At 45.1% G+C, this 19,835-nt stretch overlaps 2 protein-coding genes across 2 annotated transcripts; one reads left to right on the forward strand and one right to left on the reverse strand.

The window, feature by feature from the left end:
- Nucleotides 1-4,790: 4,790 nt before the first annotated feature.
- Nucleotides 4,791-8,834, forward strand: PtA15_5A543 (uncharacterized protein; the record flags this gene model as incomplete). Its single annotated transcript, XM_053169316.1, has 10 exons — nt 4,791-5,633; nt 5,886-6,167; nt 6,233-6,373; nt 6,497-6,777; nt 6,856-6,945; nt 7,025-7,385; nt 7,477-7,693; nt 7,778-7,930; nt 8,009-8,572; nt 8,632-8,834. 10 exons carry the CDS (start codon nt 4,791-4,793, stop codon nt 8,832-8,834), a joined length of 3,135 nt encoding a protein of 1,044 aa, XP_053020525.1.
- An 8,611-nt stretch (nt 8,835-17,445) lies between these two features.
- PtA15_5A544 (uncharacterized protein) lies at nt 17,446-19,560 on the reverse strand (the record flags this gene model as incomplete). The annotated part of the gene is made up of 11 exons (XM_053169317.1): nt 17,446-17,544; nt 17,630-17,802; nt 17,882-17,912; nt 17,995-18,060; nt 18,137-18,359; nt 18,434-18,520; nt 18,776-18,875; nt 18,945-19,008; nt 19,126-19,200; nt 19,351-19,415; nt 19,491-19,560. 11 exons carry the CDS (start codon nt 19,558-19,560, stop codon nt 17,446-17,448), a joined length of 1,053 nt encoding a protein of 350 aa, XP_053020526.1.
- Nucleotides 19,561-19,835: the final 275 nt, after the last annotated feature.

Below are 19,835 nucleotides of genomic sequence, written 5' to 3' on the forward strand. Positions count from 1 at the left end.
TCGCACATGCTTGTCAAGTTGTATTCTTTTCTCATCTTGCCACTTGCTATATCCTCCACTACCACCTGTATTTATTCTTGTCTCGATGTCTTCTACTCCCACCTGTATTCATTTCTCATCTTGCCACTTGCTATGTCTTCTACTCTCACCTCTCCCCTTCTCTACTTCTACAAGCGTACAAAGAAGACTTCATTCTGTGTGGTATTATCTTGTCTTATCCAAATATGCGTACAAAGTTTATATAAGGGCTTGCCCTAAAGTTAACATCAAGGGCGACAAAAAGCTACTTGGATAGTATAGGCTTGAAGAGCGCTGAGGTCTCCAAAACAGGACAATGCTATCAGGCACAGAGCAAAATAAATCGGCAATGATTGCCTGGCACCCATGGTGACAATTTATGATGATACAAACAAGGAAATACAACAACATTGAGAAAACAAAAAATGCGGATAAGTTCAGTTGACAACAGCGTAGCCAGATGCTCGGAAGAGTTTCTGGGTGAGATCCGAAGTAAAAACTAGAGGAATGAAGCCATCGATGACCTCGAAGTCTCCCTCGCCGCCTGTGAGTAACTCTTCGTTTCGCTTCAAGGTTGATTTGTAGACACTGAACGCCTTCTCAATGGGGTTGAAGTCTGGCGAGTACGCTGGCAAGTAGAGCAAAAGGCAACCGGCCGACTCGACAATATCGGCCACCACTCCATTGTGATGTATTTGCGCGTTGTCCATCACCAGGACACTGTTGGGCTGTGGAAAGGGGTTCATCGAGGGAATCTTGATTGTGAAATAACCTTTAATCAGATAAATCCTGCTTGCTGGCAATCTAACCCAATCAAATATGTAACTCACTAGCACATTCTCTAGAAAAAACTGGAAAGCCTCCCGGTCCATGGATTCCTCCTGCACCATGTGAGCAACCAATCCTGACGTCGAAATGGCTGGTACGATGTTGTATTGATGGGTGCTTCGCTCGCGTGGGACTCTAGGGGTTCGTTCGCCAACTACAGCCCATCCTTGAGTTCTTTGGACAACCTCTAGGCACACGCCTGACTCGTCTGAGTAAGCATCAAAGGAGGATTAGTGTGTATTATTAAATTATATTGAATAAGTAGGTGTTGGTCCAGAAGCTTACCAGTAAACACCAGACAGGAGGTTGGCACCGCTCCAACCTGGTAGATGTAATGGGCCCTCTCGGTTTCGTCTTGTTTGGGATGGACGGTCCGCATCGTCTTTTTCGACATGTTCAACCGGCCATGCAGGGTGTTTAAGATAGTCGATACTGATACAGTGATCCCATGTTCTTCGGCCAAGCTGCGTTGGATCTCATCCGCGTAAATTGATGGCTTATCAGTAACGAGCTCTTTGATAAACTTTAAGTCCTCATCATTCAAATCCAACGGACGTCCTCTCTGGAGATAAGTGCTGGGGTCGCAAACAACGGCACGGGTCCTCTCGTACAAGCTGGACCATCGGTAAAGGGAATCGCGGCTGATTGAAGCCCCCAGAATTTCGTTGATCTCGGCTAGATGCTTCCCCTCGATGGCGTGACTGACAGCCGCATGCTTAAGGTCTGGTGAGTATTTTCGGAAACCCATGATTGATATGGGGTATTCTTGAGCGTTACGACGATCGACAAGGGATGGGTTGATGAGCATCACTGGCTGGGCCAATCGGATATAGCAGGCGGGGGGACCGGCCGTCCCCCGCTGATCTTCGGTGGGTGAGAAAGATTTTCGGGGAGGGGGGAAGGCGAAAAAGATGAAAAAAAAGGGAGGAAGCAGCAAGCTTTTCTGATATAGCTGTACATATCAAAATCTTCACCAGGATCAATTCAGGTTGACCCATTTACATCCTGACCTGCATCATGATCTGACAGCAGGGAACCCGGGTACTGCTTGCAAGTACCCCCCTGGCCATGGATACTGTACAGTCTATGACAAGTCCCTCTTGGCTATGAAGCCTCCACAGCCTCTGTGGCCAAGGGTATTCCTTTCTGGCCGTCAAGATTGTGCAGTCGTGATTGCAGGGACAGCTTGGCCATTGGGATGGCCAAAGATCATCCATCTTGGCCTTCAAGATTGTACAGTCTTGATAGCAAGATGGCTCCTTCCCAGCCATCAAGAGTGTGTATTCTCACCCTGAAAAACCTGAGGGGACTAGTTGGTAGGTAACATGAAGCTAACTCCAACCATACACTTATTGAAAAGTGGTAGAATCCCCTGATGATGACAAAGGGGCCATTGTTATTCAAGGGGAGTAATGCTGGAGTACCACTGGAATTTCAGCATATTTTACTGAATGTCACCTGACACCTCATTTTTTCATGGATCTCAATGGCCAGGATGTCTTCAGTGTCAAGATGGCCGCTGAGGAACCATCTTGGCCATCAAGACTGTAATTTTGATGGCATAGACAATTCCTCCACAGCTATCTTGACACTAAAGGCACCCCAGCCATCAAGATATCCGGGAAGAATTTATCTTGGCACCTTGAATTGAGACTGTACAGTCTCAATGGTTAAGAATTTTCAGCAAACAAGACTGCGCAATCCTGAGGGCTGGAAGGGGTGCATTGACATGCACACCTCAGCAATGTTTTGTAGCCTGGTAACCCCCAGTGGAACACGTGGTAACCAACTTAAGTACTGCTGGTACCCGCCAAGCAATGCCGGGTGTGGTACTAGGTACCCAGTGACCCACTTTGGCCAAAAAAACAGGGAGGTACCCGGGTATACTTTGAAATGCTCTAAGCTAGCTGGCCTGATGCACATCCAGACACCCAGGCACCTGCTAAATCTTCAGCTGAGCCAACAGCAGACAGCTGGGCTTTATGCCCTATACAGCCTTCTCCATTGGGGAGGACTTCTTCCCCCCATGAAGCCTCCTGGACAGGCAGAATTTTAATCTGTGTGTAAGGAGGATACCTTCCAGAAAAAAATGTTTTACAACCTGCCCAAACAGGAAGTATAACCTCCCAATGAGAAGGCTGAATTATTTCTGCCAAAATACATTCCAGGAAAATAGAAGCTAAATAGTTTAGCACATTAGCAGTTGCTCTGTTAAAAAATAGTGCTGTAGCAATATTTCTGCTAAAAAATGGGGTATAAAGTTCTTGTTGAGATTCAATAGATCAAATTTAGCACCAATCCATTGCACTAATGTTTTTGATTGCCAGAAGTAGTATGTATTTCATATTATTCAGTGTTAGCAAAGCAGTTTTAGTTTGATCACAGCACTTATAGTTTTAGCAGAGTGCCAGGCCACTGGCAATTCTACTAGCTTGGTGTTTTAACAGAGGAGTACTGCACTGTACTGCCACTGAAACATCCATTTTCTGTAGCACAGTGAAGTGCTTATACTCTGTTGACACTGTCCTCCCAATCAAGCAGGTATGTGTTGCACGTGGGCCTATTTTTTGGGGAGGCATCCTTCCAAATGTATCAGGCCCAGGGTTTATTGTTAGAGATTCTGATTACTAGAAGGGGCCAAGGGTATGAGGTCCAATGGTCAGTCATTGGCTTGGTTGCAGTTGCATGGGTTGTGACCAATTCATGTGCACAAGGCAGCAGCAGTTGGATTGCCTCCTGAATTGCCAGATAGAGTGTCAACTGCCTGCTGGCCAGTTGGAGTTCAAACGGCAGCACCAAGCCGGAGTGCCACCTTAACCGCCAGGTCAATCACAAGGGTGACCATTTGTGCCAATCATACCCATGTTAAATCAAGCTTGGAGAGGCTTACTTGTGCTTACTTGTAAATTTGGAGGTGCGGCCTAGCAAGATTGGGATTTTCATTATATTTTGATGTCTTTTTAAATCAGCTTCATGTCGCAACTTTACCTCAGAATCTCAAAGAAAAATAAAATTGGCATAGGTGAAATCTACCCTCTTACCTATCATTCAAAAAAAAGAAACTATGTCAAAAGTGTCTTTATTGATGCTTCTACATGTGTTTCAAAAAAGATATTTTTCAGTGCCTAATGGAATCTAAGGGGTGTGATACTGTTCTACCAGGTTCTACCTCTGCAACAAATCTCTAATTTTCCTGTGACAGATGATTGGCCCATGGCTAAATTTACAAGAGGTTTTGAACAGATGGATGTTTTGATTATTATTTACAATATCAACAGTTCAGATTATGTAGAAAATGATTAGGATTATAATTAATGGTACCATTGGCTTCCCAAAATCTGATGATCTTGCTGGTCATCTGAGGGATTGTAGGGTCTGTCAAGCCATTTGGCTGGTACTCACACAAGAACCTCAACATTGCGTGCTAGTCCCTCCCTTACAGGAGGGTGGAGAGACTTGTGTTAAGTTCAATGTTGCATGTGGTGTGAAGTGTTGGGTTCTGCCTGGTAGTTCGGTTGGATGGCAACAGTAGCAGGACTGGTTCCTGTGTGGTTGTAACTTTTTGGCCGGCATGGATGGGAGGCCCACGTTGGATAGGTGGCCGACTACAGTGACCAACGGCAGGCTACCAATTGGAGTTCTGGTGACGGCGGGTGGGCGTACTGGGTTTACGTCAACCCTACGCGCTGGTCCAGCCGACGCCGAACCCGCTTTTTCCGCCTCGCAGTGCGCCCAAATTTTTGGGCGGGGCGGGAGGGGCGGCGGGCCGACGCAAATGTTTACGTCAAGTAATCGTCGACCGCGAGCTTGACTCGATCGGAGGGTCGGGGGGCCCGACCCCGCGCCCCGAAGGGGACGCCTTTGCGCCTCCTCGGAATAAGGCGACTTGCTGTTTTAGACGGAAGCAACGAGCACTTCCTCATCCAACACCAACTCGGCTCAAGATGCCCAACGACTCTGAACACATCAACCCGAACTTCTTCGCGCTAGATCCAGCATTATACGCGGAGTATCCTCCATTCGAAGCGCCGCAAGCAAGACCAACAGAAGTCCGATCAACAGCAGCACTCCCAATAGAAGTCCGATCAACGGCAGCGCCATCAACGGAAGTGTCCGCAACGGAAGTGCCAGCAACAGACGTCACAGAAACGGAAGCTCCAGAAACGGAAGTTCCAGACACGGAAGCTCCAGAAACGGAAGTGCCAGACACGGAAGCGCCAGCGACGGAAGTGCCAGCGACGGAAGTGCCAGCGACGGAGCCAGCAACGGAAGTGCCAATCTTATTTGCACCTTCGCCCACTGCCTCCGAGAACGACCCGGCGAATGACCCAACAAAATTATCATCTACTTCCCCCGAGGCCCAACAGCTTCCCGCGCACGAAAGCGAGTCCGAGAACAAAAAGGCTGCTGCTTCCGAAGATAAGCTAGCCGATAATCCATCAATATTATCCCCAACTGCCCCCGAAAACGATCAGCTTGCCGCCCCCGAGATCGAGGAAGTCAGCGTCCCCGAGAGCAAGCAGCCTGCTGTACACGAAAACCCGCTAGCCGATGTTCCATCACCATCACCCCCATCGCCGACTGCCTCCGAAAACAAGCAGATCGATGACCCATCACCCTTACCTCAACCAGTCCTCTCTCGACTAGCTAGTCTTCGTCAGAGGGTTGAAAAGGACCCGATGGATGGTGAAGCTTGGATTGAGTTGATTGCCGATGCTGATAAAAAGGGTGATCTCGAGAAGACCCGTGAAGTGTACTCATCCTTCCTCCAACATTTCCCCGATGCTGTAAGCCTCCAGATTGATGAAATAAATAACCCTTTACATGTGTTCAAGCATGTGCCCCATCTCAGAGTTCTATCTTCTTGCCTCAATTCCCAACTTGGGCTAATCGGTACCAAGTCCTATCTTCACTTGCGCATCTACTAACTGAGCATTAATTCCTACTCCACATTGCCAAACCAACATTCTTTCTCTTTAACCGATGCCTATGGTGTGTTATGTCTTGATGTGACAAATGGTCATTTAAAAAAAACGCAGGCCAATCAATGGATAGCATATGCAGATCTAGAGCTAGGACATGGCCACTTCCCAGAAGTTGAACAGATCTTTTCCCGCTGTTTACGATCATCGGTCTCAGTCGAACTATGGGCCTTCTACTTGAATTATATCCGCAGAGTCAACCCGGTCGAGGGGGATAAGGCTGCCGCCTCACGTGCTATCATCATCTCTGCTTACGACTTTAGTCTCAATCATGTCGGCATTGATCGGGAGTCTGGGCAGATTTGGCTGGACTATATCAACATTGTTAAAGCCGGTGAGGTACATAACATTCCAATCACTGCCTCCGATCATTATTGGTGCTGAATCATTTATCCCCTGGTCAGGCTGCAGGTACTTGGCAGGAACAACAAAAGATGGACTCCCTACGCAAACTTTACCAACGCGCCGTCTGCATTCCGCTGGATAACATCGAACAGATATGGAAAGAGTATGATAGTTTTGAACATCAAATGAGCAAAATGACTGTCAGTTCTTCCCTCTACTTTCCCTCCTCTGTCCAGCGCAGTCTGGAATCTTATACCCCTTCAGATCTATGCCGTCCCAAACCGTACTAATGGCCCCTTCGTCTTTATTTGGAGAGATAATAGGCCAAGAAGTTTCTAGCCGACAAATCGGCACAGTACATGATGGCGCGTGGGGCACTCAAGGAAATGAAGAACCTGACTCATTCCTTACTGCGTCCGAGAGTACCGGTCAAACCAAATTGGAAAAGAATTAATGATCATAAACAGATTGCTCAATGGAAAACCTATCTTGCTTGGGAAGAGAAGAATCCACTGGAGATTTCAGATAAAAACCTGCTGAATACTCGGATCCAGTACGCCTATCGACAGGCTATCATGCACATGCGTTTCTATCCCGAGATTTGGTATGTCTTACTTGCGTGTTTTTCGATCGGCTCACCCGACCAACGCTCAACTTCCTGATTGGGTCTACTTCCTTTCAGGTATCTCGCAGCTAACCACTTACAACAGAACGACAAGGCTGAAGAAGCACTGGCAGTTTTACAAGCTGGCTTAACAGCAAATCCCACAAGGTCCGATAACAGTTTTTTGTACGATTTGATCTGATCATTAGGTATTGATTACTTGAATTGGTCCTCACTGAATTCGTAGCATTGTATTGACTTACGCAATTGTCGAAGCACAAGAAAATCTGAAAAACTACCCAGCTTGTTATGCGGCATTTGATTCACTGATCCAATACTATCATTCAGAGATAGACGAGATCAACAAGACGATCGAGAAGGAGATCGCAAATGGGATTCCGATCATCGAGTCCAAAACTGCAAATCCAACCAGTTTACCAGATGGAGAAGCTGATCAGGAGTTAACCGAGGAAGAAAAACTGCGGGCTAAGGAAGAAGAACAACTCCGAACAAACATCACCGCACTATACAAGCCCAAGATTGATGAATTTCGAGAAGCGGCTGCCAGTGTTTGGATAACAGAGATGCGCTTTGCACGCCGAACCGAGGTGTGTTATCATTCCAGGATTTGTTTTCAACATTTTACAACCGTCCTGACCCGTTGGATTTGACCAATGTCTCTTTTTGATGATTATGTAGGGGATCAAACCAGCTCGAGCGGTCTTCACTCGGGCACGTAAATCACCCTACATCACCAGCCATGTTTTTGAAGCATCGGCTATGATGGAATATCACTGGAATAAAGAGGCTGCAGTGGCCACGAAGGTTTTTGACCTCGGCCTCAAAACATTCAGCGAAGATGTCAATTACGTGCTTCAATATCTCAACTTTTTGATCACCTTGAATGATGATAGTAGTTTGTCTTCGTCTTATTCCTTATCTCCCAATCTCCTTTTTCAGCCCCCGACTAATCGTTGATGTACTTGTCTCTTTTCCATAGATGCTCGCGCTCTATTTGAGAAAACCGTCTCGAAAATCTCCCCTGAATCCGCCCGTCCCCTCTGGCGTAGATGGGCCTCGTATGAATTCATTTATGGTGACAAAGCTGCCAGTGAAAAGTTGAACTCAAGAGTGGCTGAGATCTTTCCGGACTGTAAGTCGATTATCGTGTCATTCCTGCCTGCCTATTTTTGAAACTGATCTCCTTATTTTTCGTTTTCGAAATAAACAGGGGGTGTTGTAGAGCGTTTATCAGATAGGCATGTCTATGCTGATCTTGGAGACGTCTTGGGACGAGAGTTAGGAACGGCGATCGAGCCGATCCCGCTCCGGAACCGATCGCCATCCCCATTCTCAGGGCATCAGGAAGGCTTTGGGTTTAAGCGGGGCGGCGGGGGAGGGCACGAGCCAGGCCACCATCCAGGCGGAATTCCGTCGGGTCCGGCCGCGTACCGAAATCGGCAACAACAGCACCACCAACGTGAACGGAGTTTCTCACCAGACTTCCGGCCCAAGCGGCCCCGTGGCCAGCGCTCGTCCATCTCCCCCGACCGTCGTAACGGCCCCCCCTCTGCCGGTGCTGCAGTCCCTCCTTCCGCCAACGATCTTGCCTCTAACCCTTCTACTAAACGCGGACGCGAGAATTACGATAACAATCCGAAACGCAATCGTTTTTCTAGCCCCCCCTCAAGGAGTAGAGAAAGCCCTCCACCACAGGCTCCGAACCCTTACGCTTGGTTCCCCGAAGGCTTGCGATACTTCCTCAGTATCTTGCCTCTGGCTACAAGCTTTGAAGGTAAGAATGAGCTCTAAATAATCGAATCACATGGTTGCTAATGATTTTTTCATTAATAGGCCCTCGACTAGATACCAATACCGTTCTTCAAGTCCTCAGCGAAGCGACGATCCCAGTCAGTCCAAGCGCGCCAAAGACCAATGTCGGTGGAGCTCCACATGGGCCCAGCAATGTGTCTGGTTGGGGTCCTAATCGGGGCGGCGGTAATGGTACATCGGGGAGAGCCAATCATAACTCTGGCCGTCGTGGAAGACGGAAGTAACTTCCTCCCTTTATTACTCTTTGCCAAAAAAAAAGAATACCTCAATCCCCCCTCCTGCCTTATATTACCTACATCTATATATCCATTGTCAGTAGACCCAAATGGTTTTTGCAGGTTTCTTTTTTTGTTGGTTTCTTCAAAAGAGTATATTTAATCTATTGAATGTCAAGCAGGTCAACAAGATTCAGAAGTTTGTTCCTCTACAATCACAACCCATTTCATCCAGCAGTATAACCAACCTCCTTTTCTTGTCTTCCTTGTTTCCTGTTTCTCTGCGGGGGTACGGAGAACATCAGGGAAGTTAAATAGCTAATGATTACAAACCAAGTCAAAATAAATATATATCTATCTAAACAAAAACTGTAAAAAGGTCACTACAAGAAAAACTCTCTCAACTGTTAGCAGTTGACATATGGGCTACTGCTGTAGAACTGCTGTTCTAGCTCCACCCAAACACATAAGTTTTTTCTGCACAGTCACTGTGCATGATGCACACTGAATGTGCATCAAAGCTTGGACCTGGTCAGCAGCAAGCCTTGACAAAGGCTTGTGGCCAAAAAGCTTGCTTAGATTTCTTGCACGTCAGCTGCTTGCAGTGGGTGCTTGTAGTATGTGCCTCACAATACACTATAACATTTTGGAAAGTTGTGAGTTTCAAAAACAAACAGTTTTTTTTTGCTGCAATTACTAAATCCAAATGAACACTGTCAGATGGCCCAGAGAGGTGCCATAAGGACTTGATTTTCACACTGATCTATATGTGTTCACAGCTTGTGAACAAATGTGATCTTGTGGGGCATGCCATGGTGATTGGTGCAGCATCATCTCAAACCAACACAAAAAATGAACCTTGAATTGTGCACACACCTGGCTGCGCAGCTGTTAAGCTAACCACTGCTTAGAATTTGAAATCATGTGCTTGAGAAACTTTGTGGAACTACTGTGCAGTATGGATGGCAAGGGTTTTAAGGGGGATTCAAAGTTGGTCATGCACAACTTGCATGCACTTTTGCAAGTTGGTGTTCAAGGCTTTTATTGAACACCAACACTGCAAAAAAAACTTGGTCAACTGCTTGCAGTTGACATGCAGGATACTCAAGCCAAGCTACCATTGTAACTCCACCTGAATGCACAAGTGCCTTTGTTGGAACAGTCACTGTGCAAGGTGCACAGTGACTGTGCATTGAAGCTTTGGTTGAGTCAAACCTTGAGTAAGGCTGGTGTAACACCACAAGCTTCCTCAGAGTTACCACATGTCAACTGCTCACAGTTGACACAGTTTTTTTTGCAGTGCAAATTTCAAAAAAAAATTCAAGCAGGCTTAGGGGGTGTAGTACAGTGTGGCTTGCATCAACAGTGGATAGTTACAATACGCTACGATAACTAGCGTTATCCGCGTAACGTAACTTCATCCGTTACTGTTCAGGCCCGTTAACGGTGAAATTCCCTCTTAGAGGGTATTGTACCTTGTCTTTTTTTTTGCCTGGAAAAAACAAGTATCGTACCTTTATTGATAGCAGTTAACGCAATAACCGTGATAACTGTTAACGCGTTAACCGCAATAACTGTTAACGCGTTAGCCGCGATAACGCTTCGCGCCAGCTGCGATAAACACAACCATTTGTGCGTTAACCAAGATAAACAGGGGTTAACTGAAACACGCCAAGCTTGCCTCAGTGCACCCTTACATGTACACAGGGGGTGAAACCCAACATATTGCCCTTGAGTTCCACGAGTCTGGACTCTGAGGCCTGTTGCTTTTCAATTTGTACCGCTTCACCCTCCGCTTGCTGCCAGTGCCAGTGCTGTCAGGTTTTTCCCAAATCAAAATTCATCTTAGATTTCAATTGCTGCTGAATTAACTCAGTCCGAACTCAACAAGGACGGCAATAACCATACCGGAAACTTAACTGACCAATCACAGACCCAACGCCGCCGTTCCAGACGTTCTGCCTCAATTGATTTTGCACCAACTGACTCTGGTGGAAAACTGACCCAGCCTGCTACCTCAAAGAGAGTCATAGAATCTTCTGTTGCAGTGCATGACTGGAGCAGCGAGACACGAAGCAGTGTTGAGATGATGATGGGCGAGGAAGGATCAGACATTCATTTCCCACTCAGAGAAAAGGAGAAAGAAAGATGAACAACAAGGAAGAAAAGAAAAGAACAGAAAAGAAGAGGAAACTAACCTGGACTCTGGAGCAGCTAGACACAAAGCGGTGTCAAGATGATGATGGGCGAGGAAGGATGAGGAAAAGATCTTCCGCGCCCGCTGCTCCAGAACTACACTACAGCATGAATGTCACAGAAAAGTAAGAAAGAGAATGTGTGAAAGCATACAACCTGTGAAACTCAACATCTTCCTCTCCATTGGATTCAGATGTTCCATTGGTCCAAGGAAAGAAGAAGAAAAAAACAAAAAAAAGATGCAAACACAAGTCTCCTGCAAAAGACAATTCACCTGTGTTGGATCCTAAAAAAACTGGGAAGGATCCCAAACCACACGTGTCCAAGAAGACTGAGAATACTAAGAATTCAAGAACTAAAACTAAAAAGGTTTCAAATCATCATCAGACTTATCAATTTACACAATCTGATGATGCTTACTCTTATTGCGCTTTGCTTTCTTTTTTCTCTTCTCTAGGCAAATACAACTGACCCAGGTCACGACTACGACCAGGAAACTGATGAAGGATCCATTGAGATCAAAGAAAGGAACAAAAAGGCTGAGAAGGAATCTTTATACAATGACATTCTCAATTACTTTCACAAGCAGGTATGCAGCAAGACCAACGATGCAGAGAACCCCATGAGCTACCAATGCAAGTGGTGCCCTGCAATCTACCACGTGGGAATCTGAAGTGTCATTGGGACGGATTCACACAGAAAGGGAAGAACAACAAAGGATTTCCCAATCGCCAGAAAGCTATCCTGGAGGGGGCCAAACTGCCTCCTTCAGTTTCCGATGTCCAAAAAACTGCCACAAGCTCCACTAATGGCAAACAACAGGGGATTGCAGCTTTTATGCATGTCGCTTCTGCTTTTGATGTCTGGGTTCTCAATCAGCTGATAATGCTCTGGCAAATTTGTCAAGTGTTGCCATGGTCTCGTATTGAGGACCCTTATCTTTGGGCCGCTTTTAAATACTGTAACCAAAAGGCAAATCTATGTGGTCTCCAATGGGCCGCTGATGAGGCAAAATCTCTATATGCTTTGCTCAAGCAATCTGTCTTTGATCATTTAAATGCAAGTTCTCACAACATTTATTTCACAGAAATTCAAATTGCTCTAGTATTAATTCCCTCCCTTTTTGACAAAACAATAGAATCTAGAAACTAAGTTCACCTTGATCCATGATGTATGGACCACAAAGGGTAACCGCTTTGCCTTCATTGGCGCAGCAGCTGCGTACATTGATTCCAACTGGGAATATTGTGTTTGCCATCTGGCTTTGAAGATGATACCTTGGAAACATCATGGGCATCTCTTAGCTCGACCAATTGCAACTATACTCAAGAAGAAGAACTTGCATCATAAGATAAGTCCCCTCTGTTTTTGATTTTGCCAGGATTTGCAATCCAACAAAAAAAACTAACATCCAACTGGTACTTTCTCTACATGCTTGCCCAGACCACTGATTCCGGATCTAACAACAATACCATGGCAAGCCACATGCACGAACTTACTAATCACAGCCCCGACGGGCAAGCTTCTGTGGATGCGTGGGACCCGACCAATAGTCACATCTGGTGTTTCTGCCATAAGCTTGCATTGATTGTCAATGCAGGATTGGAAGCATTGTCGCTCAAGACCCTCCCACCTGGGAAAACCAAGGAGTCTATCCTAGGCTTTTTCCCCGTCCTTGGTTGACTAACTGAGGAACCAGAGCCAGCCAAGTCAACAATAACCATTACAGCGGCTGATGAGATTGCAACCATTGAAGGTAGTGATGTGAATCAAAAATATGATTCAGCTAGTGACTACGGGAATGCAGACGATGAAGATGATGAACCACCAGCTGGTGGAGGAAAAGATGCAGCCCCAAAAAATGTGAACAGAGATACAGTTGAAAATGATTCAAACAAAGAGACCGCTTGGGATGCTACTGCTAGTACAAACCCAAGTAAACATCAGAAGAGCTTGAAGCTCCAGGAACTATGCAATCAGGTAAGTTCAGTTTTCCTTTTATCCAACTACAATTTATACTCAGTTATTTGCTGATGTTGAATGAATGGAACTGGTATAGCTCGACACAGTTATAAAGCAAATCACAAGATTGGCGGCTCAACACACCAGTTTTGAGAAGACAGCAAGTGATATGAAAATCAACACTGCCAGAATATTTGGCTAGGATGAAGTCATCCTAGGTTAACTGGGATGCGCTCAACCAATCTTAAATGGGTTGATCTTAACCAATGAAATATAAAACCAAGGGGGGTCCCTTGGATTTTTATTTCATCAGTTGAGATCAACCAAATTTAAATTGGTTGAGTGCATCCAAGTTTAACTGGGATAACCTCAGCCCAGCTAATGATGCCAGCAGTGCAAGGTTGACCCTTTGATTGTGGGATACGGAATCAGGTGGAATATCAAGTATCAAAGCTATCAAAAAGCCGTTGACGCCTGAGATGTCATTGATTGCATGCTAAAGGACAATCAAGAAGGAAACACTGCTGTATTTGACAATGTTTTTTTCTTGCCACGTGACTGGAAAGAGATAGACAATCTCAATTGCGAGCTGGAAGTGAGTCTGGTGATTTCCCTGTCATTTGGAGCCCATTATTTATGTTTGGATTCTGTCAATTTTTCTACAGGTTTTTGTTAAAATGACCTCCTACATGGAAGGCAATCAGCCCACCGGAGCCCATGTAATCCCAAAATACCTCAAGCTCAATGAAAGCCTGAATTACAAAATCAACAGTTCCCTCAAAAAGGATACCTTGTACCCCATGTATCATGCAATGTTGAAATGAGTCAACAAATATCTTCACGAGGCAATGTAATGCCACACACTAATCCTGCCAACAATACTACACCCGTGTTACAGGATGCACTTGTTTGAGCTTGCTTTTGGATCGGAAAGCTCTGAAGTTGTTCTGAACCGTGAATTTGGAAATCACAAAGGTAAACTCAAAAAGAACCGGCCAGCGGAGGCTGTGTCCAATTCCGAGGTGATTTTCATTGACAGACCACCTAATGCTCCTCCACAACCCCTTATGGCCCGTCTAGCCTCGCGAATGACCAATCAAACACCTCAGGAGAACAAGATTGAAACTTACTTGAAGGCCAGCTTGTTGTTCAAGGATGGAGCTATCAACCGTCACAAAAAACCTTTAGAATGGTGGAAGGTACAGCAGCCTCATGTTATTCCCTGTCCGTCAAGTGCCATTGCTGAAAATCACTTGGTACCACAGTTTAATCAACAGGCCTATCCTGTTAAGGTTGTGTTGGGGTGTCTTTCCTTTTCTCTTTGTTTTTGTGCTTCGAACCTGTTTCTCACCTGTTTCAGTCTGTGACATTCCATCCTTGTAGTCACCTGGAGCAGCAGACGTGGAAGGCCTTTTCCTCATCCTTCCACGACTCTCACATCATCATCTGCTGTTCCAGGTGAGCCTCTCTTTTGTGTCTTTTTCTGTTTCTCTCTTGTGTTTCTCTCTGCTCACACTTGCAATATGGATCCTTCCACGACTCTCACATCATCATCTGCTGTTCCAGGATTCATCACTGCAACATATCCAACATTGGCCATCATGGCGCGAGCTTAATTAGGATCTGTGGGCTCATCATGTGCAGTGGAGCGACTATTCTCCGCGGCTTTGGATTTGTGTAGCAGTAACCGTGGCCGCTTACTTCCTTTGACCAAGTCCCATTGTGTCAGTAGCCTTATGTGGCTTCAGGAGGAAGTCCCTCTAACTGGTTCATTTGCCAAAGCTGGGAAGTTTTTAGCCGCGGTCCTACCCCATCAGAAGTGATTTGTCAATGTTTCTATTCTATATACATATGTGTTGTTTGTTACTAGTAACGCAAACAAGCCCCAGGCCGCAGTAACATAACGTAAAAAATCCAAGGCCATGTAGTAACGTAACGCAAAGAAAAAAAAGACGTGAAATGAATATCAGTACCGTACCGCTCACGCGTTACGGTTATTGGTAACAATAACAGAGAAAAATCCGTTACAATATTGGTACATTACCGTTACTGGCAGTGTACCTACCCACCGTTGCTTGCATACACTTTTGCAACTTGGTGTTCAAGAATGAACTTGAACACTGACTTGCAAAAGTGAATGCAAGTTGCATCTGGCCAACTTTGAAACCCCCTATTAACTGCCCCAAATTTTGTAAGTTGGTCAGCAAACTCAAGGTGTTCAAAATTGAGATTCAAACGACTGGATGAATTCCTGTGCAATCTGGGACCCCACAGATGTTGGGTCAGACCCAAAAAGTCTAGATTTTTTGAGGGAAATCTAGCTTTTTGGGCTCTGGATCACTTCTGGGAGACCCACATATCATGACGGGAAGTCATCCACTTCCTACATAAAATCATAAGTTCTACAAGTACCTCAATGTAGGCCCCACTGGGAATCCATGTGGATTCCATGGTGAACCTGTGTGCAAGGTCACCTCCCCTCCACCCCAATGATTCCAAGAGATCTTTATGCTCTCTGTCCTCCCTGCAGTCCCCAGGAGTTGTCCCCAGTGGGTGCATTCCCTGGTTGCAAAGCATTCTGCATCCTTTTTCATGAGCATTCTGAAATCACTGGGAAAATTCTTACATCACCAAATAAGCCATAAGCTCAGCCAAATCCTATGGGACTCCATTCATCCAAGGCAGAGGCAGTTGGGTGAGGGGAATGAATCATGTTTAGGATCCTCAGTGTTGTTCCAGATGATGAGGAGAAAGAATTGAAAAGGATAGCTTGGTTTGGCTGGATTTCACAAGATACACTGGGTTTGGAAGCTTGGAGGCAGTTTGGTAATGATTGGAACAAATAATAAGGGTGGAACAGACTCTGCCAGGCTCAAAAACTATGAATATCAGTCAGAAACTGCTGTGATGGTTATTCCATGAATCAGAAATTACCATGCCAACCCATCCTCTGTGTGCAAACTTGCATTTGGACTCTGGGCAGAACATGTCACAGGAGGTTTTATCCTCATACAACAACACCACACACAAAAAGAGAGAAAAAAACTGTGGGAAACAATGACACAATCAGCAGAGCAGGAAACCTTGAATATTGATTGGGCCAAGCCTTGAATATTGAACTCCACCTCTTGCAGACCTTACAAACCAACCCACTTCTGAATCTTGAGGCAGAACCTTGAATATCCCGCTCTGCCTTCCAACATCTTGAAGCGTACATGATCCTAACTTGGCACCGGTGTGAACACCACAGTGTGCATTCCCACCTGGCTATCACTGAGTGTACATTTAGCCAACTTGAGCCTAATCCACCACAATGCTTTGCGCCTCCTTGGAGCAATGGTGGGTAGTTATTGCTACAGTAACACGTAACATAACAAATTTTGGCCGTTATTGTTATCATTACAGGTAACGGCAGTGTGATATTGGTATTGCACCAAGAGTTCTTTTTTTTGCAATGGCCGTTACAATATCTGAGCACGTAGCAACAGATATTGGGCGGGATAACAAGCAATGAAAGGCCAACATGGGGCTAATTTGGCCTTTTATTGCTCAATAACGCGTTACTTTGCCGGTAACGGCCTGAAAAAAAGAGGCTTGTTAAGTTACGCATGATGCCCCTGTTCGCGTGTTACTGCTAACAATAACAGCACAAAAAGTAACGGCAGGTAGTTACTTTACAAAAATCCCGCAGATATTGTATAGTAAAGTAACTACCCACCATTGCATGGAGGAAGGGAATTGTATCAAGTTGGTGATTTTCAATGACCATCCTTCTGTCTCCACCCATTTTCTACGGGGTAATGGGGGGCACAGCGAATTCCACATGGTTTTCACCAAGCCAGTTTCACCTGTTGTATCCACAAACCTGCTTGCCAGGAAGTACCCCCAGTGTGTAGTCCGTTTGGATGTTGCATTCTACCTCAGAAGTATTCAAACTTATAATGCGCAACCCCAAGTCATAAGTATTCAAATTTATAATGCGCAACACCAAGTTCACCCCTTTTCTCCACCAAATTTCCAGAACCCCCGGGGGCTGCGCGTTGTAAATTTGACAATGGAAGTTGATCTGGAAACCCAGCTTTTCTCAGATTTTGCTGGAAATATAGGCAGATCTAGGATTTGGTACAATCAAGCCCAATATTCCCTGCAAAATCCTGAAAAATCTGAGTTCCCAGATTGACGGAAATTCCTCTAATGTATAACATATAATGTGGTGTTCAAACGGGGCAAAATTTTAGTATAGTGACAGTTGAGAGTTCTCTTCATTTCAAACACCTCTCAAAACGGTAATTCTTATGATTTTATGTAAACCAATTTTTAAAAAACAATACTGAACACCATAACTATGTGCTTCTTGGTTGTAAAGTTTTCCAGCTCCCCTGAGGTTGTTGTCGATCACGGCCAACCGAAGTGCTCTACGTAATCGAAATCTCGGGAATTGGCTCACTTAACTACGTGTTCTCTAATTTGGAATTTTTGTTTTCTCAGCGGCCAGTAGTTTTTCTTGATTGTCGATCCAGTCACCCAATATTTTGGTGACTTGACTCCGATGACTTGGTGCCTGAGGTACGCAAGTAGTAAAAGAAAGTCATGCATAAATGTCGGATTGTGGTACATGTTCATAACACAAAATTCTTCCGACTTACTTCCGTGAAAAAGTGATTACCCCCTTCAATATTTATACATTCAATGTTGCCCGAAGGAAACATGATTTTCTTTGAATCTTCTGTGAACATTTTAGGTGGTAAAGGTGGATCATTTGGAGCACCGATGAAGAGACATCGGATGTCGCTACTGAAAGCTACGGGTAGTAGAGCAGCTGGAATCGGACGGTTTGTGAATACAGCAATAATCAATTTATCTACATTCACTTCATAAAAAGAAGTGACGGCTCTTACCCTCTTCATCTCTTTGGTCTACCTCTCGAGCCTGGAAGATGTTCCACCGATGAGCTTTAAATGCCAATGTGATAGTAAACCCACCAAGAAAACAACGCTGAACTTTGACGCACTCGATACCAATTCAGAGCCGACGACAAGCCACTCTTTTTGATTTCTGAGACTACATAAGCTATCTCCTGCAGATGAGGGGGCGGGGGGTAGCATGGAGTTGTAAATTCCTGGTTTGTATGTAATTATATTGGACTGACTCACAGGGTCTTCGATCATCACCGATTCCAATTCCTCCCCCACTTCTTTCAGCTGCTTTTGAAAAACATTCTCGAAGACCATTGACTCGTCCTTGTACTTTGATAGCTTCTGCTCGATGGAGGCCTCCACTCCTCTTTCAAAGTGGAAGTAGAGCAAAAGCATCGCCGCCTTGCAATATCGATCAATCTCTTCGTTCGATTCTTCAGACATAAAATAGATTTGATAGCTGAGGAAAATTTTGCTCGTTAGAATCTGCCTTGAGGAGCAAAGGAAACAGAAATCTACCAAAATGGCTCTCACCCAAAATGCGGTATGAATTTCCTAATCATCTCAACGTAATCTATTCTTTGACCTAATTGAGCTGGTGAAGTGGGGGGAACACAGAGCCTGTTGGTATCGCAAGCAATGCCAAGAAGACATCAGGCACTTTTCGATGTCAAGCTTCAAGGAATTATTTGAAAGAAAATAAAGAGAAGCTTTGCATACGTGGCCCAAAATTTAACTTTCTCAGGATGGTATGACAAGAAACGCGCGGCCAAGATTGAACCCCTGAGCACAACAGTCTTCCTGATAAGCCAGATCCTAGTCCACTCATGTATCTTTAAAGTTGTTTTGACTTGGCTGTATCAAGGAGAGACTTACCAATCATGACTGACAATAGTTATTTTTCCTACTATGCCCTCATGATGCAAAATTTCAACGAGGGATTTACACATACTGGCTTTACCATATGCCTCGACGTCTGTTGGTTTTGACTATCAAGCGATCATCGCAAATGTAGAGAGACTTTGAGAAAAAATAATAGACTGACAGTATTGTTCAAGAAATAGAAAAACATCAAAAAAATCTGCCTGGAGCTCACCGTTCCACCAAAGCTAGATTTTTGCGGTTTGCAATATTCCAATTGAACAAGTCAGAAAATCAGAAAAAAAACTTTAACAAGATGTGGGGAAGGAAGGAATTTAGTTTTTAGCAGGGAGAAAGTCACTTACCCGAGTAAGTCTGGCGCAATCACACGGAACCCCCGTTGCACCAGGTCCACGATTTGATACCTCCAACTGAAAGCCCTATAAAAGAGTGATCAATTGAGCCAGAGAGACCTGAGAACAGAAAGCTGAAGAGGAGAACTCAAACAACTCGGGCTGACAATACGTCACTCAAACTGATCAGTCACCGTATTAGTCACTTTGATAGTTGAGGAAATGGGAAGGGCTTACGAATCCGTGAAGACAAAGCACAGTGGGAGCCGCATCTTTTCGGGCTGGCAATTGATCAATATAACCTGTTGGATAGATGAAGCCAGAATCAATTCAGATCTAGACCAATCACACATTTTTTATGAGTGTGAAATGCTCACGGTAAGTGTAACCAGCGCTGACTTGTATTGTTTTGTACGTGAATATTCCGGGATCTTGAAGGACAAGCATTCTGACTCTCGTGTGTGGAGTTCTCCGGATAATGAGATGCTTCACAGAAACGGTGTATGCAGTAAAGAACGTGTCGCGTTATAAGCTCGAACTGGAACTCGTTTAGGCTGACGGCACAAGGACAAATGTTTACCCTTTTTTCATCTCAGGGACCCCTTGCATTCAGGAACTCGTCGCTGTCTTGTGATCTACCCAGGCGGGGAACTTGGTAACTAACAAAATATCCAGTGAACTCCTGCCGTCATGTGGAATCTTGAGACATCCCCTAGGCACTA

This window comes from Puccinia triticina, chromosome 5A (assembly GCF_026914185.1).
Source record: "Puccinia triticina chromosome 5A, complete sequence".
Classification (NCBI taxonomy): domain Eukaryota; kingdom Fungi; phylum Basidiomycota; class Pucciniomycetes; order Pucciniales; family Pucciniaceae; genus Puccinia; species Puccinia triticina.